Source organism: Thrips palmi, unplaced genomic scaffold (genome assembly GCF_012932325.1).
Source record: "Thrips palmi isolate BJ-2018 unplaced genomic scaffold, TpBJ-2018v1 HiC_scaffold_16, whole genome shotgun sequence".
Classification (NCBI taxonomy): Eukaryota; Metazoa; Arthropoda; class Insecta; order Thysanoptera; family Thripidae; genus Thrips; species Thrips palmi.
Window position 1 is genome coordinate 12,458,758 of NW_023144625.1, and position 21,239 is coordinate 12,479,996.

A 21,239-nucleotide genomic window follows, 5' to 3' on the forward strand; every position below is an offset into this window, starting at 1 on the left:
GGCATGCCTAGTGCGGCCCACATGCAGCACTGCAACATCCCCGACGGGATGCAGGGCGCAGCCAGCGCAGCGCTCTGCGTGCACCCGACTGCGCGCCGCGGAACGCCAAGCTCCCCCTCGTCGTCCTCGTCTCGCCCCTTTTTCGTCCGTGCCCTTCTCGTTTCCTGTCTCACAGCGTGCCACGCCTGGTTAGCCAAACCACTCTTCTCTGCACCCATTCGGCCCACCCCGCCCCACCACGCCCCGGCACGCCTCATTCCCCGCGCAAAATCCCGCCCGTTGATTCCAAGTAATTGAAACATGAATTAGAAACAAGCCCCGGCCCAAAAATTCGGGGCGTGGCTTGCAAATCGAAAACCAGGGCGGGAGCGGCGCCGGCGGTTGTCCGAACAATGAACCCTGCCGGAAGGGCGGGGCGGGGCGGGGCGGGGCGGGGCGGGGCGCAGAGCGACCGCAGAGGGAGGGCTGGCTGCTTGAATCGCAGCCCGAGGAAGACGGGGGAAAAATCCGGCGCTTTGGTGGAATACCTCTCCGGAAACAACGGTGCGCGGTGCGCGCGGCCTCGGCGCCCTGGAGCAGCGAAGCCGCGCGAAGCAGGCCCTGCAGCAGGCGAGCTACGAGGAGGCTCCCATGGGACCCACGGGGCGCGCCTGCAGCACACCTGTCGTGGCGTAGCTGGCGTTGCTCGTGGCCGTGACGGCCGAGTGCGAGCACAACGTGCACAGCCTGCCGAGGAATACAATTTCAAGTCCTTGGCGATTCCCTCGCAGCCATAGCCCTATATATCATCCGCCTCACCTGGCGCCTGGGCGGCCCGTGCCGGCACCACCTCTCCCAGGAGTCGAGCTGCGAGGCGCGGAGCGCGCGGAGGCCGAGGGAGGCTGTCCGGGGAGGCCGCCGCCGGCCGCCGCCAGGGCCAGGCGCCGCCCGGGGCGCCACCAGTAGGTCACGGTGATGCCCTGCAAGGTCATGGTGCGGGCGGGCGGGCCTGCCGGGCCGCGTCCTCGAGTGGGGTCTGAATAGGGATAGGGTAGGGGCTGCCTAGTCCGGCTGGCTCTGCTGGCTCTGGCTCTGCTTGCCCTGCTCGCTCTGCTCGTGAGACGCGCTAAGTCGGCAGTAACCGGGTTTTGGTGGGATTAGGCGTGTCTTTTTACGGGATTAGAGGGGAGACTGGAGCGCGCCCAGTCGCGCATAAATCAGTTTCCAGTTTCGCATAAAGCAGTTTTGGCCCCGCGCCCTACGGGCTAGGGGCCCGCCAGGCCCGCCAGCATGCCGCCGGCCGGCCCGCGCGGGGTATCGCCGGCCATACTCCCCGCACCGCAGAGTCCCCGCAGTCGCGGGGTAGCACCGCCGCGAGGGAAGGACAAACACACACGGAACAAAAAAATCTCATTCAACGAACGTTAATGAAAGTAGATGATCCATCGCCTTTCATTACTGCTGTGATAGCCGAGAGGTTTGAGACGTGGGATCGGGTTACCGCAGGCCGGCGTTCGAATATCAGCGTCACATAAGTTTTTTCGACTTGCTATCCTAAGGGTGGTGGTTCGAGGCCATGAGAGCGGAGCCGTGAGCAACAGGCCCACATGCCGGAGGTTCGACTCCTAACAAATATTTCCATTTAATTTTACTGCCTCACCCAGTGCGGTTCAAACCCGTAAACGTGAGCCCATTCCGAGCATGGGACGTGGTGGTCCAGGGAGTAGAGGCGTCGGTTCTCAGTGCTAGGGTCGGCGGTTCGACTCTCCCAACTTCTTGCGAAATTTTGACCGGGTCGGTCGAGTCCTGTTGCGTCAAGAACCCACCTCACGCCGATCCCCTCATCATGGGCCGTGGTGGCCGAGAGCGTAAAGTCGTGTGATCCCGATGGCGGGGTCCGGAGGTCGAATCCCATCATTTCATTACATTTTTCGACCGCCTTCCTCCCAGTGCAACTCAAACCCGTCGTCCAACACGCTGCCAGACGTACAAGCGTGATAGCGTAGTGGTCAGAGTCACATTCACCTGGCCACTCCGCTGTGGGTGTCTAAAAAGCAATCCGCTTCGGCGGGTTGGCCTCGGCACTGGAGCGATGGAGTATTTGATCCATCAATCCAGACCACCCGGTGTGTGGTTGCGGGTGGTGCCTCCTTGACTTGTCGGGGAGGCGATGATAAGTCCTTTGAAGCTGGCCTAAAACGCTGTATGTTCGGTACGGGAGCGCCGGACAGTGGGGGTACCATGGGGTACACAACCAACCCTACGAAAACAAGAAGCTCCCACCAAACCTCTTCTCTGTCTGAGTCTCTCTCTGTCTCTCTGTCGTCTCACTCTACGTCCCGCCCCTCTAAGAGCTTCGTACTGGGTGCTCTCACCCAGCTGCCTGAGCTTTGGGGTCCTACTGGGTCCCCCGGCGAACGCTTAGAGTCGCTGACGGGATTAACCCCAGGTACCTGATAGCACCGGTTCCCATCCCGAACACCGAAGTAAAGCAGGAGGCCTCCCCATTAAGACTGGGGAGGGGGTGTAGAGTTCAAATTTTTCTTTTCCCTTTTTTAAATTTCTCGGTTAATACTCGTTTGGTTTCCTTATACGGGGTAGTATGCGGGCTCATTCCAAAGATAGTAATTAAAATTGTGTATGAAACAAAATATATAGACCCGAGCGAGGTGGCCGGAAGGTATCTCTGTAAAGTGTGAAGGTACCATCTGCTAAAAAAATATCACATTTATTTCGAAGTTTTGAACATAAACTGGACTTGTACTTAAGTGAGAGACTTGTTGGGAAAAGGACTAGAATGATGCCACACTGTGCGTGCATTGCGTCAACTTGAGAAACAAAATGCGCGCCGGAGAGCGCTCACCGCACGCTCAACGCGATGGCGTCCGGCGTGGTGGTCGGCGTCGGCGACGTCACCGTGGTCATGCTGCTGTCTTGGGACGCCGTATGCTGGAGCCTGCCGCCAAAACATAAATTAGTTCAAGAAGAACGTGACCGCGGACAGAGAACCCGACAAGACACGACAGGGACACGACTTGGATCGACACACATGCACGCGCACACACACCCTACCTGCGGGCGTCCTGCTGGAAGGTGAGGGAGCTGGTCATGGTGCCGGCACCCCGTCCGCGCGCACGCGGCCCCGCGCCGCTGCGGCCGCCGCGGCTGCCGCTGGTGTCCGCAGTGCCCTCGCTGGTGAAGCGGTCCAGCATGAGGCGAAGCACCTGTGGCGGGAAGGTTAGGTCAAGCGAAGCGGCAGCGACACCACAAGGACGAAACAAGCCCGCCCAGCACCACGACAAGTTTCGCTCCGGCAACAAAAAGAGCCACGAACCTTCCTCTTGCAGCAGAAGATGATGAAGATGAAGACCGCCCTGAGCAGGTTGATGACGTCGGTGGCGTACCAGTAGTAGTCGCGGCCGCCAGACGCCCAGGAGATGATCTCCGTGACCCAGGTCAGGCCCATCAAGCCGAACAGCTTGACGTAGAGCACCAGCCTGCAGGAATGCCGACAGAGCGAGTAAGTACTGCCGAAAAACGACAAGACCATCAAGACCAATGGAAAGGTCAACGCGGAACGCAGCGAGTTCAACTCGACTTTTTTTTTCGCTGTACGTACCTCTGCGTCTCGGCGCCCGAGTGCGAGCGCGCGTTGTCGGCCTTGTGCAGGATGGCGGTGTCCTTGCGCACGGCCAGGATGCGCGCCGCGGTGTAGACGAAGAGGACCAGGTTGGCCAAGAGCAGGAACGCCATCGGGCCGTAGAAGTAGATGAGCACGCTCGCTTTCTCTGCAAGGTCCCGGTTGTTGTTTAACGGGTACTCGATTGGGTGGAGCGAAGGCGGTAATGAGGCCAGCACACTGATTCCGAGAGTCGTTTTCGTCGTTGTCTCTCTCGCACTCATGGGGCGTCCCGAAAAGGTGCGAGAGAGACAGAGCGACGAAATCGACTGTCGGAATCAGTCTAGAGCCCACCTTTGAACCAACAGCTGACGACGCCGATCTGGGGGTGCAGCGCGTGGGGGCCCACCCCCGGCGAGGGCAAGGGCAGGAAGTTCATGGCCACGGTGAGGCCCGTGATGGCGGCGGTGCTGCCCCACGCGTACAACGAGTACCACAGGAACTTCTTGCGGTCGCGCTCCGCGGCGCTCCCCTGCGGCAGGCGGAGCCCACTGAAGGCCCAGGAGATGTCGACGCACATCACGTTCAGCCAGAAGAAGGCCGCCAGGAAGGAGAACTGCAGCACGAACGCTGGAGGAGCGGATCTCCAGTTAGAAAGACGTTTGAAAAGAACACAGACACAGTGCAGACATTGGAAAAACGTGTAAATACCCAAAACTAGACAAGCGGCGTGCGGCAGGGCGGGCGGCGCCAGGGCGTTGACCGTCAGGGCGATGTAGGCCATGAGCAGGGAGCCCGTGTGCGCCATCAGGTTGCTGGAGTGGAGGCTTCTGCGCAGCTCGGGCAGGGTGGCGTGCACCAGCAGCGTCACGGCCAAGAACGCCGCCCCCGTGGCGGCCAGGGCGCCGTAGAAGGTCCTGGCCGTGGACGAGCTGGCCAGCACGCCGGGGTCGGCGCACACGAGGAGGTTGGCGGCGCGCAGCCCCGTCGCCGCGTCCAGGGCCACCTCGCCGCAGAACGCGCCCGCGGGCACGGAGTTGTCCACGCCGAAGCTGTCCACCACGGCGGAGCCTGCACCAAGACCGAACTCATCCCATGTCCGTGGAAATGTCGCAAGCTGACAAGCCCCGCCCCCGCTTACCGTCGTCCATGATCCAGAACTGCCCCGACTGCGTCGAGTTGAACAGGGAGACGGAGTTGAGCAGGAAGCGGCGCCCTTCCGGGTTGGAGCAGTGCGGCAGCACGTGCAGCATGAACAGCTCTTGGCCTGCGGACAAGGAATCGCTGCTGTAATCGGTGCGACTTTGGCGCCTTTTTAGAGTCCGAGTCCGCCACTCACCCGAGTGCAGTTCGTCAGGGTGCCGGTGCTGGCTCGGCCCCCACTCGCGGCTGGCCTGCATGTCGCGGGCCTTGTTGAAGTCGGCGGCGGACGCCACGCCGTCCTGCTGCTGCTGCTGCTGCTGCTGGGGGTCGTGGTGGCACTCGGTGTCCCCCTTGGCGTCCACCAGCAGCACCGAGTTGGCGTGGCAGCACTTGCGCACGCAGCGCACGCCGTGCGCCGAGCACGGGCACAGCAGGATGACGTGGTGCACGTCCTCGTCGTCCTCCTCCAGGACGGCGGTCGTGTCGTTGCGCGCCATGTCCGCCGCCACGGCCTCCTCCACCTCCTTGCCGACGTCCTGCTCCTCCAGCGGCACGGTCATGACGGGCGGCAGCGTCAGGCGGTCCATGCAGAAGGACCCGGCCGGGAAGAGGAAGCTGCGCTCGCCCTCGTCCCCGACCGCGGCCTCCGGGGAGTCCTCAGCGGCCTCAGCCATGGACGGCGGCCTGCCGGTCAACAAAGGCACGTTAACATGGCGTGCTGCTTAATCCAACTCGCAGACGGCAGGGCAATGTAGGCCACCTGAACAGGTCGGGGCGGTGCTGTGTGACGACCAGCGACCCGTTGGAGAACAGCTGCACCTTGTCGTCCCAGAAGAGCAGCTCCGTGTCGTGGCTGCTGCAGGGCGGTGGCGCCCCCTGCTCCACGTTGGGCAGCGGGCCGCGCGGACCCTTGCGGCCAGCAGGGCCAGCAGGGCCAGCATCCCTCGCCTGCGTCACACCAAACGATACATGAGGTCGCGGGTTCGAGCCCCGCGGCGTAAGTACCGCAGCGGGGCGGCGACGCGCCAAGCGGCCCCCCGGCGACGTGATGGCCGTCAGCCGCACGCACAGCGCGGACCAGCGGGCCGCGTACGTCACCGAGGACCGAGACAGACGTCACGCGGCGCGGCGCAGCGTCACTAACCCACAGGCCGCGCGCGCCGCGCAGCCGCAGCCACGCACAGACACGCAATCATAAAATTGGCGCAGTGCGCGCGGTGCGCCGCGGATGGGCGTCACACGATCACGGCGACGGCGGCGGCGGGCAGGTCAGCGCCCCGGCCATGCCGCGAGTGCCGCCAGAGCGTCGGGCTGCCCACCTCACGGGGCGGCTGGCGTGGCCCGGCGTCGTTAGGGCGTTACTGCACGCGAGCGGCGGAGAATGCCGAGCGAGTGACTCGCCGCCCCTCATGTCCATGCGTCCACGCGGACAAAGAGCAAAGTGACCTACCGCGCGCCGGAGGTCCTCCAGGGTGACCACCTCCAGGCTGGCCGAATCCGTGATGACCACGTCCTCCGGCAGCCAGCCCCAGTCCTCCAGGCCGCGGCGGGCGCGCCCGGCGGCGTCCCCGGCGGGCCTGCTGGCGCTGCTGGTCGCCGACGCGGTCTCGGTGGCGTAGGTGGGGACGGCGGGCCGGCGGCCGGCCGGGGGCAGCGGCAGGCAGGTCCGCAAGTCGATGGACAGCTGCTGGCCCGCCGGGCAGCACTTCCTGAACGTCGTCTTGCCGGTGGCGCTGCTGCCGGTGGGGGAGCCGGCGCACGCTGACGCCAGCAGCAGCAGCAGCGCGGCGCGCGGCGGCCACGACGGACGCATGGCGCCTCCGCACCTCGTCTGCAACACTAGAGAGGCATTCTTGTCGTCAAACCGCCTCAATCCGAAGACGAAAAGAGAAAAATGAAAACTACGAACCGCACAGTTGTCAGCTACGGCGGCCCCGTGTCATCGGCGTCCCCGAGGGAGGCCATCGCGGTGCTGCTGCTGGAATCGGCGCACGGGGACCGACGGGGACCCTGCAACACGACATGGGGTTGGCAATGAGTTCGGGCCTTTGGGAGACGGGCGGGCACGCTTGCCGCGCCGCCGCGGTGCCGCGCAGTGTGCAGTACAGTAGGAGGCTCGTTCGGAGTCTCACTGTACGAACTACTCCCAACGAGGCGTTGAACAAAGAGGGGCGTTGTGCCTCCGCCACGCCACGCCACCACGCACACGCTCACATTTCCCGAAGGCAGGCGCTGGTCGTTTGTTTTCATGTCATTCATTACACCCTTTTAAGTGAGTGCAAATAATTCAAAAAATTCGCTCAAAAATTTGGTCGAGCGCTTCGAGTTTTGGTAACTGATGATGGCGACAGCATCAGGTCGTGATGGTCTTTCAAGTGGACTTCCCGCTGGACGCGTCCAACGCCACCGCCATCGAAGACAGCCCATTAGTCGGCGACCTCGCGGCGCATTGACTCCGCATCATCATCATCAGTCTACCGGTTTTTTTGTTGTTGTTTGTGTGCTTTGTTTAGTTTTTTGTCGTTTTTGTGCGGGCGGCAGTATGGAATGCTTTCTCCAGTGCAGACAGGGAAGTCCCGGTCGTCGCCCACGGCAGTGTGGCGGTGCGGCGGTGCGGCGGTGACACCCACACGCGTCTTATCGGCATGCGGCTCGCGATCCAGCCGCCACCGCCAGCAGCGCCAGCAGACAGCGACCAGGACAAAAATTTAAAGAACAATGAACTGCGAATCTGATTTATCTGGAACCACAGGAAAGAACCATTTGGCAGCTATAATTCATATAATCCTTATTTTATTTGCGACTCTTTCCCGAGGCCCCGGTGAAGGTCGCGACGCCGGCCGGCGCGGTGTTCAGGTGATCACGAACCGAACCGCGCGCGCGCGCGTTCGGGAAACGGCCGAAGTCGGGTTCGGCTCACGTGGAGGACGTGTTTACGCAACGGCTGGAGCCTGGAGCTGGAGCTGGACGCGTTAAGGATCAGGTGCCGTGTGTGTGTTCGTGTGTGAGCGTGTGAGCGTGTGTGTGTGTGTGTGTGTGTGTGTGTAAACAGGGCGAGTCGTCCTTTCGTGCCTGCCGGATTGCGCACTGCAGAGGCCGACTCGTTGAGGTCGTGCTGCTGGTGCTGCTGGCCAACTGCTGGCGACGGAAGCGGTTCGCGGCATGAACGTCTGCAAAGTGTCGCTCCGACTTCTCTGTCTCCCTCCCTCCCTCTCCCGGCGGCCAATCGGGACGCATTACCGCAGGCCGCAGACGACTATCCGACGGGAACCGTTCTGCCGTTTCGGCACTGATGCAGACAATATGGTGCTCGGCAGAGGAAATTCCCTCGCAGCGCGCCGCAGCGGGGAGCGCGCCGTCTTGACGTAGATGAGGAAGGAGGAGAAGGAGCGAAAACAGCCCGAAACAGCCCCGCAAAAGCCACTCTCCAAAAATGAAAATGAATTGAACTAACGGAAGACAACCTCTGAAGTGCAAAACTAGAATGAAATCTGATCTAAAGGCTATGAACTAACTAAACTTAAGTAGATTCGACTTAAAGTTTCCGAGAGCGAGGTGGGGGCAGAGCGCGGTCACGGCAAGGGGCGCGGTCCTCGAGGTGCGCGATGCACGGACTGCCCGGACTTCCCCGCCGAATCCAATGATGTGCGGCGCGATTGTCACCGGCAGACCGCGGACATTTTTCCGCCGGTGTTATTGTGACGCGACAGAGCGTCTCTCTTAAACACGCCGGTCACGCGCGGCTGCCTACGCATTTCGAATCAAACCGCGTGGAACCTCTGCGACAGGACAACAACAACAACAACAACTCGTGGAGCCGCTATCAACACTTGTTAATTGCAGCGATTGCCGTCGCGATGTGTGCCATTCCACTCCACTCCATTCCGGCCGGGCGGGCCCTGATGACACGGCTATCCCCATCCCGAATTAATTCCAATTTGCATTTCATGGAAGCAGCACTGTCCGCCCGGCGCCACCGACGCGCCGACACCCGCTGGAGCGGCCTGCGACTGACTGGCGGCACTGCCAGGCACTACCAGGAAGCCGCGGCGTCTAGTCCGCTCGCCGAGCACATCCTCCAATAATCACCCACATTCGCCGGCAATTTCTTTTCGACGGTATAAATAGAGCTTTCGGTTCGTGATTATCGCCGCCATTACCTCTGCGACGTGACGTCGCCGCCGTGACGTCGCCGCTGTCGCCGCGTTCGAGTGTTTCGCGCGGTTTCGCGCAACATACGTGACTCCACGAGGCAGAAGATGTCGCCCTGTCTCTGTCGCACTGGTAAGGCGTGCCGTCAGGGTGCGAGACAGACAGAGCGACGAAACGATTCTCCGGAATGGCTCGGTACCCGTGATTACCGGGTGATGCGGGGGGCGCTGGGCGCGGCACCGCGGCGGCGTTGGACTCGCGGTGCTCGCGGCCACGACGCCGTCCTCGACTTCCTGCCGAAGAAAGGCGCAGGCTGGCGGGGCTGGCGGCGCTGGCGGTTCAAAAGGCCGCGTATGAGAAATTGATCGACCGCGGGGAAGAAAAGGTGCATTTATCAGCGCGGGGCCGGAAGGCCGTCATGCCACCGGCAGAGTCTGTCTCCCTCGCACTCTCAGCGCGCCCCACGGGGGTGCGAGAGAGACAGAGCGACTGGGTATCAGTCCATCGAGCGGGAGTTCGGCGCGGGCGAGCTCACCGGCGGCAGCGCGGCGCCCGCACCACTCCTCTCCAAACTCCCAGCCCCAGCAGCCCCAGCAAACGAGGGTCCAGGGTGCAGGCCACCGTCGCGCTCTTCGGCAACTTTGGCGCCGCCCAGGAGGACAGGTGGCTCTGACTCCGACGCAATCTGGCGGTGAGAACGCGGCGGCTGCGTGCGACGGCAAGGCAGGCCAAGGCAGGCACGGCGTGCCCGGCCCCGCGGCCCCGCGGCCCGCCCTCGCGCAATAATGCCGTGATAAGCCGGCAGCGCGTCGACGGGGAGGGGCAACAACACGGCCTCTGTGACGTGATTGATATTAGTATTGGTTTTTGGTTTCTTTCACCGGGACAGCGCGTCGTGCCGTGTCATTGGGTGGAAACGGGTCCCTCCGGGTGGTTGTGCAAGCGCACCTGGGTCCTCGCCGTCCTCGCCGTCCTTCGACACCCACGGCCCCGGAGGGGCGCCGCCCGGTGCGGTCCCCAAGTCCCCAGGGAAGCCTGCCGCCCGCAGGCCGATGCCGAACAGTGCTTTGTCCCTGAGTAAGCGTCTCTCTCTCGCGTGGCTGCGTGAGTGCGAAAGAGACAGGGCGACTGTCGCATCGTTTTGTTGCGGCCACCGGATCCTCGGGCCCCGGAGTCCATCAGTCACGATTACCGAGACACGGATCAGGTCGTCGCCGGTTCCTTCCGGGCGGAGGATGCTGCGGCTTCGCAGGTTAAGTTTGAAAAACGGCAACTGCTTTACGCGCTTGGCGCGCATAGCGCGGGGACTTGCGGCGTTGGATCATCCTTTTGCCTCCTGCCGCGTTGCTGCCCGTCGCGCTGCCCGCGGCCAGTGCGTCGTCTGCTGGAGGGCACTAGAGGCACGACAATGGGCCGACAGTGCCTCCATCGCTCCGTCTCTCTCGCACTCGCGGGGCGGCTCGTACTAGAGTGCGAGAGAGACGGAACACGGCGAGGTGGCGCTGACGCCGGCATCGTCTTGAGGCAACACTTTTATTGTCCCCTCAGGGAGACTGAGTCACTGGTAGCACTAAGTGAGACGGTGGCGCACGGCCGCTGTTTCGAACACCTGTATTTGCATTTCCTACGACAGTGCTAAAACGATTCGCCCACTCAAGGCACAGGGTTGTCTAGAGCCACCGCCGTTGGAGAGTTTGGTGGCCCTGCGGGGCGTGGCCGAGCGTGGCCGGGTGTGGCGTTGGCGGAATCGCCCCGGATCTCTGAATGCAGTGGGCCACACAAAGCCGAGTGTGATGCGGCGTTATTTGCGGACGCTGCGAACGCGAATGGACAAAAGCCAGAAACAAGCAAGCCCCTTCACTGGCGGCTTGTCCCGGCCGTCCCGGCTTGCCCATTAGGCGCGCCGCGCGCGGTCCTTGAGTTTGAGGCGGTGCAGGCCTCGGTGCAGATGCCATGCCGCCGCGCCACTGCGCCACGCCTCGCGCGAAAAAGGCTTCGTGGAGCGTCGCTGTGCTTACTCCACTCCACTCGGTGCACTTTTCGTCTGTCTCTCCGATCCGCGCCACGCGGTGCCGCCAGTGTGCCACGCGGCCCGGCAGTAAACGGGCAGCCAGGAAGTAAAGTACTGGCGCCAAGTTTATGAAACGAAAAAGAGGGAGTCCAACTCGACTGCTGCAGATGCACAGTGTCCCGTCGTAAAGCGGGGCGGGCGGTTCCGAAGCAGTAAACCACTGGCCAAGTACAGTGTAGTAGTTGTCATGGAGAATGGCCAGAGTGGCCCGGGCAATGAAAGTAAACAGAGAGGCGAGTGGCACCCAGTCCAACCCAGTCCCCCAAGCCAAGGCCACGCTCCACACGACTACCTTGATAAGGGGACCGTAAAGTTGACAGAGGTCCGATGATAATTTCGACCCCGTTGCACGCTCTGGCCGCGGCACCCAACTTGATTGACTCTAGGAAGGCGGCGTGACGCGTCGGTGACTCGCCCCTCCTTTTTTACAGTGATGGCGTCCGCGAGGCGCCGCGACGCTCCCCCCAGGGCGAGGCCTCGACCCCTTGTTCCGCCCCTGGCTGCCCTGGGCCTGGATAGAGTCAACAGGCAGAAAGAAAGGACGACGCGGAACGGGGCCGGCGAGGCCACGCCGCCGGTAACACCGCCGGTAAGGCGACGAGGCTTTGAGGCTTCGATGAGCGTTCGACTGGTTCCTGACGCACTTGTGCCCCACTTAGGCCGCGGAGAGGCGCGCGGCCCCTCGGCTGCCGGCCTGCCGGGGACGCGGTGAGTCCGAGTCCGCTGGGAGGCGGCCGCGAGGGGCGGGGCGGGGCCCACAGAGTTTGACCCGCCGATCAGCAGCGACGGCTCGGGTAATGGGCGTTTGATCTGCCAATAATGGCATAACGTGGTTACCGCCAGACAGCGCTTGACAGTGTCCCAGCTCGTCTTGGCACCTCGCTATGCGTCGTCGCACTGCACTGGCCTTGCAGTGCGCCTGCACTGGCGGCCGACCACATTCTGGGCGTGGGGCGCACACACACGCACGCACGCGACACCACAAAAAGCGTGTTCTGCTTTCTGTTATTAGCCCTGGCGGCTGATTACTCCATTGGGAAGGCGGTGCGCGGGTCAACGCTCGCCCCGTCGTCCCTCCGCGTGCACCTGAGGGAAGGGCCGGCCGGGGGAGGGGAGGGAGGGGAGGGGAGGGGGCGAGGGGCACTGCTGCAAGTTCGCGCGCCCGGCCCGCCAGTTACGCCGTTGCGTTGGCAAGCCTGCCGCCGCCGGCCGGCCCGCTCCCTCGGGGACACCATGACGGAGAGCCCAGCCCGCGAAGCCCGCGTCGCTCTGTCTCTCTCGCACCCCATCGGGACGCCCCGTGAGAGCGACAGAGACGGAGCGAGCAAACAATCGGCACGGCGCCGGGGTCGGCAATGAGGTAATGACGGTTATGACGCACTGTAAGGCACTCGCTTTACCGGCAGCAACCGGCACCTTCCGAATGGGCACCGGATTCCACGGATCATGACGACCAGTTCAGGTCAATTTCGAGTATCTGCTTTGGCCTCTTTGTGGGTGAGGTTAGGAGGCGCCCAGTTGCTGTCCGCTGTCCACTTGAGTCCCTCTGTAAGACTCTACTGCCCACTTGCCTGTGGCGTTTCGAAGTCTAGCCGCCGCAAAAAGTCTTTTCCTCTGGGTTCTGGAGCGAAGGGCCCCGGGAGTTCCTGAGGCCTGGCGCCCGTCGCTGAGCCGCTCGGATTAGCACTGATTGCTCGCCGCCAAACTGTCGCGGTCCCCGGGTCGCGGTCGCGGTGGACGCTGCGGCGCGTGTCTCCGGCGCACGCGACACGCGAAGCACGCGAAGCACGCGGCGCGAAGCGCTCGGGTCGGTCACGGCAGTCCGGGGACCGGCTGAACGCCCGCCCATGTGAAGACTGCGGTGCGCTTGCCGCGGTGCCGGCCTCCGCCGCGACCCGGTCGCCGGCCGGACCGGGCAGCGGCGTGGTGGGGCGTGGCGGGGCTCGGGCCGGGGTGGGGTGGGGCCACGCGGGGCGCGGTCCCCGACGGACATAACCACTAGCAACAGGTTAGCCGCGTCGTACTCCCGCTGCAGAGTCCGTCAGTCCGTCTTTCCACCACCACCCGGTTTCTCAGTTCCCTCTGCCGTTTCTTCGGGGCCCGCGTGCTTGCCTGTCTGTCTGTCTCTCCATCCGTCCGTCCGTTCGCTCGTTCACCTCCCACAACACAAAGTTCATTCGAACGCCTCTTCCGAATGGCTTCGACCGGCTGCGGTGGCGGCCTGGCTTGGCCGCAGTCATGCCGCAGTCATTGAGCCGTTTGTGACAGTGACGTGACGCCAACCTTTGCGGCCGTGCGCGCGGTCGTTCGTTAGCTCGCCCCGAAGGCCGCAAAGGCCATCAAGGCCTACCGGAGGCCGGGGTTGCGCGCGCCCCGCTCCCCGGGGGAGAAACAGTCCGAGTACCCAGCGCGCACTTCATGTGTGCACCACTGGCCGCACCCCCTGCACCCTGCTTGTTTTGTCCAGTTTTGTTTCACCAACGCAGGAAGGAATGGTTGACAATAATTAACACCCTAGTATGAAAAAGAAATCGGATTTTATTCATTGGAAAAAGAGAAGAAAAACAGAGATGGGTGCATCTAACATATAATATATTCGCAGCAGCGCGCTCACAATATTTATTGTATATTGATTTGTTTGTTAGCTTACACAGTAGTTTCCCGCAGCACGTATAACGTGTCATTGCCCGGCGGGATTTCCATGAGGGTTGTACTGGTGGCAATGGGAAAGACCACGTCAATACTCCACGCGACCGACGTGTCCCTTAAGCTGTCCCTTAAGCTAGCATTGAGAGTCTCTCGCGCGCGGAGTAGCGACGAGGCCGTTCCAATGCGCGCTTTTCGATTTGCCTAAAAAAAATGCGATACAAGGAAGGTTGGTGTCATGAAGCGGCTTGCTCTTGCAATGCGAGGCGTATGTACACATTATTATAAGTCTAAAACAAAAACAATCAGTCCATTTACACATCACTTATCTACACAACACGCAAACACGTCTCTCACAAATAGAAAAATATTTTACATGACTAGTATTGAGCACAGGCCTGTGTTTCATTCTTGGTTTCTTTTCATCAGCGGTTAAAGTAATTGACAGAGATGGCAATGCCTTTCTCCTTCTGACAGCAAGACTAGCGGAAGAAAGAAACGGGAGGTGAAATATACAGTTTTGAAGTTTGAATCCTGACGGCGGCGGCGCGGTGGCTCGAGGTGGGAATGTACTTGGAGAGGGTTATCCCAGCTCGGCCAGCACCGAGTTGAGGTCCTCTTGGAGCATGAGCGACATCTCCCGGTGCTTGCTCAGGTCGTCCTTGACGCGGTCGATGTTGGCCTTGAGGAGGTAGTTGCCCTTCTTGAGGGCGCCCAGGATGCCCTCGTGCCGCCTTGTCCTGCGTGCGGAACACAAATTGAGTTTGGGCCAACATCAATCGATTTGATAGATTTTCGGTTTAAATGGAGCGAAAATCTGAACTCACCTTGTGTTTAGATTATTTCTCTTGTCGTCCACAGGGGCGTCGGCGGGGAGGTCCTCCCCACTGCCTTCGTCCTCCTCACTCTCCTCGCTCTCCGACTCCTCGCTCTCTTCCTCCTCTTCCTCCTCTTCGTCCTCCTCGTCCTCGTCCTCATCGCCTTCCTCCTCGTCCTCCCTCATCAGCTTCGCCATCTTGTCAACCTCCTTCTGCAGGGACTGCAACCAGACAGAGAGCAGTGAGCCGGCGCCGCTTTCGTGACTTACAGTACAGGTGTGCGTGCCAGGCAGGCCAAGTACCTTGTACTTCTTGCGCTCCTCGCGCAGCGCCTTCTGCTGCAGCTTGAGCTGCTCCCTGAGGGCGGTGCGCTCGCGGCGCGCGGACGCCTCCTTGTCCTTGAAGGCCTTGAGCTTGGTGGCGAGCAGCTTGAGCTCGCGCTGCACGCGTTTCTCCTGCGCCTCGGGGTCGTTGGACAGGTCCTCCTCCTCCTCGTCCTCCGAGTCCGTGATGGTCTCGTCCGTGTACTCGGACTCGCTGTCCTCCTGCACCGGGATGGACTGCTTGCGCAGCTCGTTGATCTTGGCCTGAGACACTGTCGCGGGGAGTCAGAATCAGAAGGCAACGTGGCCGCCACCGTCCACCTGCCACCGTACTCACTCTGCTTGCGGATGTCGCCCGACTTGGACGAGATGAGCTTCTTGGAGAGCTGCTTCTGCAGCGCCCGGCCGCCCTCCACCAGTCCGTCCTCGATCTCCTTGAGCTGCTTCTCGGCCTGCTTCTTCTGGAACAGCGCCTCGGCGAGCTGCGCCTTGGTGGAGTCCAGCTCCTCGGCGGCCTGGTGGTAGCGCGTCTCCATCTCCTTGGTCTCCTTCTGCTGCGCCTCGTTCTCCGCCTTGAGCTTGGCCACGAGCTGCGGCGAGAGACAGTGCGTTGGTTAAGGGGTAGCGCCGTGGCGGCTGGCGGCGCGGCGCGCGGGGTATCGCCGGGGTGACTCACCTTGTCCGTGTCCGGCGCGGGGCCGCTGGGCGCGCCGCCGTTCTGGGGGGCGCTCTTGCGGTTCCTCTCCGCCTCCAGCTCGGCCTCCAGGTTCTGCAGCCGCGCCAGCAGCCGCTTGTTCTCGCGCTCCATGGCCTCCTTGTTGCGCAGCTCGAGCGCCAGCATCTGCTTGGTGGACTGCAGGTCGTCGCGCACCCGGTCGATGTCGTCCAGGTCGTCCGGCTCGGCCAGCACCTCGGGGGCGTCGGCCTTCTGCAGCTGCTCCTCCACCGTCATCTGCCGCCGGAACTTGCGCAGGCCTGGCGGCAACGAGTGGAAATAAGGCCCGGGCGGACGGAAACGAAAACAAACACAAAACCGAACCAGACGCACCATCCAGCACGGGTTTGCTGCGGTCGTTACACTTGACGCTCTTGAGCTTGATGCCGGACTCGATCTGCTTGAGCAGCTGGTTGTGCTTGTTGGACGTCTCCGAGTCGTAGATGAACTGGTCCTTGGCCTTGGCCATGGGCAGCAGCGGCTGCGACCGGTCGTTACAGTGCACGCGCTTGAGCCTGGCGCCTCCCTCGATCTCCTTCATGAGGCACGAGTAGTCGGGCCGCTTGCGCGCGCGGTTGCGAAGCTGTTCCAGCTTCTGCGCCTGCTGGCAGGTCAGCGGCTTTTTGTCTGCGAGCAGGAACAAGGCGGTTTATCGCTCTGTCTCACTCGCACCCGCATGGAGAGCCCCTGTGCGACAGAGACAGAGCGACGAGACATTGCCGGACGGGGTGGTTGGCCACGGCCACGTCCTCGGCCACGTCCTCGGCAAGGCACCCACCTGCGAGGAAGGACGGCGGTGGCGGCGCGGGGGGTGCCGGTGGCGGCGCTGGCGGGGCTGGCGGGGCTGGCGGCGGCGGCGGGGCCTGCGGGGCTGCTCTGCTGGGGGCCGCCGCCTCCTGCGGCCGCTGCGTGGTCGACGACTTCTGGTGCGCGAGCGTGGGCCGCCGCCGGGGCTCCTCCGTCACCCTGCCGTTGTCGGCCGCGGCCGGAGCGGGCCGCTTCTCCGGGACGGCCTGCGCGGCGGCCTGCGCGGGGGCCTTCTTCTCCACGGTGTCCGCACGGGCCATCGGGCGGCGGGGCCCTCCGGCCTCGGCCTGGAAAACGGACAAAAGTATTAGTTTCTGGCGGCAGCACAGGACTCGCGGGCCAGGCACAAGAACGTGCAGTCCACGAGCGGGACCCACCCTCACACATTCACTGTACAAAATGGGACCATACATTCAGCGGAACGAACCTGGAGACAAAATTAAAGAGAGGTTCAGGTCAGCCCTTGGTACATTCACATTCCGGGAGTCTACACGGTCGTCGGCCTATCAGGAAGTAGGAACAGTTCACACAACTCCGTGCAGTCGGCACACCGTTAGGGGCAAGACAGGAGAGCGGCGTGCTGACATACAGTGGTGCATTCTGGACGAGGGCACGGCTTGGCCGCGTTTATTTTTAGTGGGTGCAATTTTAATGCCGGCGTGTCATCAAACAATCCTTCCTCGAGGAGGTGGGGGAGGGAGGGGGAGGGGTAGTCGTTGACCGGGCAGGCATGCCGGGCTGGCGGATGCTGTCCTCGCCGTGCACAACAACACCGACGTCAAGGATTTACGTCGTCGCCCTGGCAGTCCAGGCCCCCGTCTTCCTGGTCGTCTCGCCGCCACTGCGACGCCTGTTCGGCGAGCTCGCCGTCGACGTCGGGCTTGGGTACTTCTTCCTCGTCTACGGCGTGGTCCTGGTGCTGCACGTCGTCGTCCTCGGCCTGGCCCACGTCCTCGCGAGCCGTCTGCTGCATGTCCCGCCACCAGTCCGGCTCCGCGTCGCGCTCGTGGTCCTGCTCCTCGTCGTCCCACAGCGACGGCTGGTCCTCGATGGCCACCAGGTTGGCGAGGCTGGGCCTGCGCAGGGCCTCCTCGGCCTCGTCGTGGCGCCGCTCCATGTCCTCCAGCTTCCGCACCAGCGCCGACAGCCTGGCGAACGCGGCGAGCTGGGCGTCCTGGGGCTGCTCGTCCCGCTCGTCCGCCGGCCCCGAGCCCGGTCCCTGCAGGGGTGCCAACCCACGCGACAACCCGCGGCAAAGGTTTCAAGTAGACGCAGCACCAAGAACGCCCTCCCCATTCGAAATTTCCCAGGTCGTCATCAACCGCATGTGGGAGATACAAACAAGATGATGATTAATTCGACTAATCGAGCCCCACCCGCGTGGTGACGTCATCTTTGTTATGCCCGGCGCGCTGCTGTCGTCGTTGTGTCCCTGAGACACCAGCCACCCGCGCGCCCACACGGGGTTCATGCCAATTTTTCCCACCACGTCGAAAAATCGCCCGCATCTGCCTGTCTGGCCACCTCTTTGTCGATTGTCAATTTCAAATCCGACCAATCAAATTACTCGATAAATTAAACTGTTTGTTTGCCGTGACGGCCACGTGACTTACATTCTGTCCGTTCTCCTTGGGCGGCGGCGGCGCTGACTGGTTCGTGGGGTGTGACGGGATGATGGTGATCTTGCTCTGCTTCCTCACGGGGGCGGGCTCCTTAGCCGGCCCTGCCGCGTCCTGGGCCGTGTTGCTGGCCCGCTGCAACACACACAGCGTCCTGTCACCGTCGGGCTGCCCGTGTGGCTGGGAGTTGGAAGGGCGCGCGATCCAGGAGCGCCAGTTGTGGTCTAGCCCGTAATGGCAATGGTAATGGCGGGTAGGCAGCGCGTCGACACGCGTGTCCAGCATTGCCTACCCGCCGGGCGCTCTTCGCTCTTGGCTCGCAGCATGCTCGCAGCCCGCGCGGAGCCGCGGAGCGGAGTGCGTTCCATGTTCCATTCCGCGTGCCTCTCGTACTCACTCTGTTCGGCGACCAGGGCGCGGACGGCATGGGGATGGGCTGAGGTCCTTGCTTGACCCATGGCGGCCTGAAGGTGGCGCGCTGCGCCCCGCCCTGCTGCCCCTGCTGCTGCCCGGAGCCGCCCGCGCCACCGCCCCCGGAGCCTCCGGGGTTGTTCACCGGCATCGGAGCTTACGAAGACCGGTGGCCTGCAAGCCGAGGGCAGACCGTCAGCGCGTCAGGCGGTCAGTGTCCACCATCAGAGCGGCACCCCGGCCCGCCCGAACAAACGCGGAGGGGTAGGGGAGTGCGAAGAAGGAAGAATGGGCCAAGGCCGAGGCAGGAGGCGGGAAGGGTGTCCCCCTCCCCCACCCCCGGGACCGCGGTACCGCGGTGGGAGCTGGCCACCGACTCGGCGCGCTAAAGTTAGCTGGCCGCTCATTTCATCTGGTTTCTGCGTTGTTTCCATGTGGGTTGGCCCGTCGGGCCGCCGGCCCGCTCGGCCGTCGGACCCGGCTAGGGGGGCCTATTGAGAAACGAGCCTCCCCCGGCGTTGTCTCGGCGCCACACTGCCACAAGGGACATTGTGCTGCGCCTGCGCCGCTCACCCCCGACGACTCCGGCCTCGGGTTCGACTCCCGGCCGGAGTGACTCTCCATCCCCTCCTCCGCGCCACCCGCGTGCAGGAAGGAAGCGAGCGAAGCGACTTACATGAACCGACCGAAGACAGAAGCGTTACAGAGCGAGCGTTACACATGAGGGAGAGCGGCGGACTCGACGGCCTGCGGACAGAGAAAGCGTTACTCGTGACGTCGGCCAACCAGTGTGCCAGCATGCCGGAGTCTGGGGAGCCAGCCGAGAACAATTAGGAACGGTGTGAGGCGTCTGCTTCGAGTCTTCGAGTATTGTCTGTGAGATAACTGGGCGCTGGAGTTAAATGTTATGCAGTTAAACGTGTTGCGTTGTGTTAGACAGCAGTCAAATGGGATCCCCATACCCCCAGACAGATTTCAAAACGTGCAGTTCCCGGCAGAGAAAGTAGGTGAAGGAGGGTAAAAAAAAGGATGAAACAATTATTTTTCCCCACACGGTCGTTGGCTAGTGAAGAGTAGTGACTCTTTCGCGCGTAATAATATTCCCAGGCCGTGGAAATGGCGCCACAAACAAGATAATAAAGTTGGAATGAAAACAGATAAAAGCGGATTCAGCGGGATTTCAAACGTTTTTTTTTGTCAACCCTTGTCCAAATTTCGTCACGCTTATCTGCACCACCTTGGCCCAACCCAACACCTCTCGAGTTCTCGAATGCTGCCAACATAAACAGCTAGGAAATTTCAGTGAATATTTTTTTTTTCTCTTATTTAATTAAATTAATTTTAATTTTTAATTTAATGTTTGGAAGAATGTGAAAGCGCGCGGCTTTCGAATAAGCTGTGCTTGTGCAGTGCAAGTGAGTCAGCCTGACGTCATCTCCGGCCCGCGGTGACGCGCCAAACGCCGAATCCACGACGTCCTGCCGTCCGACCCCAACCCTCTTTTTGTTTTTCGCACAAGTGCCGCATCGGCTCTGGGCCCGCCTCGCTCGGCCCGCCACCCTGGTAGCCGCACACCGAGTCAACCGATGCGCGACCGACTGACATATATGCTGCATCTATTCCTGCTGCCTCCCTCCCCCTCTCAAACTCACCCCTCCCACCCGACAGTCCTAATCCGCCTCAATGGAGGCCCAAGAACCGATTGAAATCGACGCGACGCGGGGCGACACACCGCCCAGAAATTGTCCCAATGTTTTTAACAGCCTTGTGGGATGTCGTCGAATCCATTCCGCTCCGGGTTGCACTGTTGTGCAGGTCATACCCGGCTCACCGACGTTCGGACCGGCGTTCGGGACACTGCTAGGTTAACATTGAAAAAAATGACGGGGAGCGTCCGCTATTTCGGTGCGCCTAAAATAGACGGCGGCGGCCAGGGCGTCGGAAAATCGGGGGATCGCGCGGCCGCGGCCCGTCGGCGTCGTCGGCGTCGTCGCGGTGCCAGGGCCGCTCTGACGGCGAGCCGACGCCGGCCCGGCCCCGCGCCGCCACGCCGCACGCCGCCACGCCGCACTCGATGACGTTCCCGAGGATGAACGTGGCGCCGCGGCGGGGGGCGGGAGAGGGTTGCAAGTGTGCGGTTGTGGACCACATGGGGTGATCTGATGTCCTCCCTGCTGGCGAAACACGCGGGGGCGCGGCTTGCCGTGAAGCCTTGTCAGAATGCCCGAGATGGACGATTCCCACGACACTGCCCCCTTACACCGGCAGCCCTCGAGTGTGCTGGTCCTGTTGGTCCTGTTCGTGCACCGGGTGGGCGGGGCGGTCGGACTCTGTACGGACGGACGCCGCGGGGACTTGTTTACTGCACACTGTTTATGCTCGACCGCACAGGACGTCCGGGCCGGGCGAAAAGCATCCCAGCCCTGCCCAGCCCCTGGGCCCGACCATCGCAAGGCCGCCACTGGCACCACCATCGGGACGCCAGGGCACCGCAGGCACCCTTGGCCGGAGCTCCGGAGCACGCCGATGTGTACTCATGGTGTACTCGCGCGCCGCCGAGTCAACATCCACACCGCCGTGTTCGGAAGGGCTGGGCTAGACGCGGCGAATGCGCAGGCTTACCTCTGGGTTGTGCTGGGTGGCGCACCGCTCCCCTTCCCTGCCCTGTCCCTCCCCTGTGGTACTGCTGGGTGTTCGAATTGAACGCGGCGCGGCGCGCAAAGCCTCCCTTGGCGGGCAGACTCTCGGACAAGCCGACTGAAACTGCCCTGCGAACGGCCGCGGGCCGCGAGACGCCTGGCGCTGCTGGTGCTCCGCCAAACGACACGGCGCCGCCCCGCCCCGCCCCGCCCCGCCCCGCCGCGCCTCGTTCAGCCCCTCAGCGCCCTACGCTCCTCTCCGCGGCCGCGCTGCTCGCAGCTGGGCACAGCTGTACT

At 62.6% G+C, this 21,239-nt stretch overlaps 3 protein-coding genes across 4 annotated transcripts; all 3 read right to left on the bottom strand.

Moving 5' to 3' along the window:
* Positions 1–2,688: 2,688 nt before the first annotated feature.
* Positions 2,689–6,152, bottom strand: LOC117643011. The gene is made up of 10 exons (XM_034381648.1): positions 6,066–6,152; positions 5,502–5,689; positions 4,938–5,425; positions 4,740–4,865; positions 4,310–4,669; positions 3,953–4,228; positions 3,599–3,767; positions 3,314–3,476; positions 3,052–3,203; positions 2,689–2,935 (listed from the first exon to the last, which is right to left on the bottom strand). The coding sequence occupies exons 1-10, from the start codon at positions 6,150–6,152 to the stop codon at positions 2,839–2,841; spliced, it is 2,106 nt and encodes a 701-aa protein (XP_034237539.1). The 3' UTR covers positions 2,689–2,838.
* Positions 6,153–13,482: 7,330 nt separating this feature from the next.
* LOC117642624 (DNA ligase 1) lies at positions 13,483–16,301 on the bottom strand. The gene is made up of 7 exons (XM_034380973.1): positions 16,245–16,301; positions 15,800–16,093; positions 15,428–15,726; positions 15,089–15,341; positions 14,731–15,023; positions 14,438–14,649; positions 13,483–14,350 (listed from the first exon to the last, which is right to left on the bottom strand). Exons 2-7 carry the CDS (start codon positions 16,005–16,007, stop codon positions 14,194–14,196), a joined length of 1,422 nt encoding a protein of 473 aa, XP_034236864.1. The 5' UTR covers positions 16,008–16,093; positions 16,245–16,301; the 3' UTR covers positions 13,483–14,193.
* Positions 16,302–16,566: 265 nt separating this feature from the next.
* LOC117642625 (splicing factor, arginine/serine-rich 19-like) lies at positions 16,567–21,094 on the bottom strand. 2 transcript variants are annotated; one of them, XM_034380974.1, is made up of 5 exons: positions 20,926–21,094; positions 18,980–19,050; positions 18,290–18,477; positions 17,887–18,027; positions 16,567–17,369 (listed from the first exon to the last, which is right to left on the bottom strand). In XM_034380974.1, the coding sequence occupies exons 3-5, from the start codon at positions 18,452–18,454 to the stop codon at positions 17,052–17,054; spliced, it is 624 nt and encodes a 207-aa protein (XP_034236865.1). In that variant the 5' UTR covers positions 18,455–18,477; positions 18,980–19,050; positions 20,926–21,094; the 3' UTR covers positions 16,567–17,051. The 2 variants fall into 2 exon arrangements, with proteins under 2 accessions (XP_034236865.1, XP_034236866.1); XM_034380975.1 differs by lacking the exon at positions 18,980–19,050.
* Between the last annotated feature and the right edge of the window lie 145 nt (positions 21,095–21,239).

What these genes read in the sequence shown, in the direction of transcription:
- LOC117642624 (XM_034380973.1), bottom strand. Translation starts at nt 16,007, where the DNA reads ATGAAGGAGATCGAGGGAGGCGCCAGGCTCAAGCGCGTGCACTGTAAC. An exon ending in CAGCAAACCCGTGCTGGATG is followed by an intron (nt 15,727 to 15,799) that starts GTGCGTCTGGTT and finishes CGTTGCCGCCAG; the next exon opens with GCCTGCGCAAGTTCCGGCGG. An exon ending in CCGCGCCGGACACGGACAAG is followed by an intron (nt 15,342 to 15,427) that starts GTGAGTCACCCC and finishes CTCTCGCCGCAG; the next exon opens with CTCGTGGCCAAGCTCAAGGC.
- LOC117643011 (XM_034381648.1), bottom strand. Translation starts at nt 6,152, where the DNA reads ATGAGGGGCGGCGAGTCACTCGCTCGGCATTCTCCGCCGCTCGCGTGC. An exon ending in CGGGCCACGCCAGCCGCCCC is followed by an intron (nt 5,690 to 6,065) that starts GTGAGGTGGGCA and finishes GGTGTGACGCAG; the next exon opens with GCGAGGGATGCTGGCCCTGC. An exon ending in CGCCGCTTGTCTAGTTTTGG is followed by an intron (nt 4,229 to 4,309) that starts GTATTTACACGT and finishes CCGCTCCTCCAG; the next exon opens with CGTTCGTGCTGCAGTTCTCC.
- LOC117642625 (XM_034380975.1), bottom strand. Translation starts at nt 18,454, where the DNA reads ATGCCGGTGAACAACCCCGGAGGCTCCGGGGGCGGTGGCGCGGGCGGC. An exon ending in CGCCCTGGTCGCCGAACAGA is followed by an intron (nt 18,028 to 18,289) that starts GTGAGTACGAGA and finishes TGTGTGTTGCAG; the next exon opens with CGGGCCAGCAACACGGCCCA. An exon ending in CCAAGGAGAACGGACAGAAT is followed by an intron (nt 17,370 to 17,886) that starts GTAAGTCACGTG and finishes CGCCACGACGAG; the next exon opens with GCCGAGGAGGCCCTGCGCAG.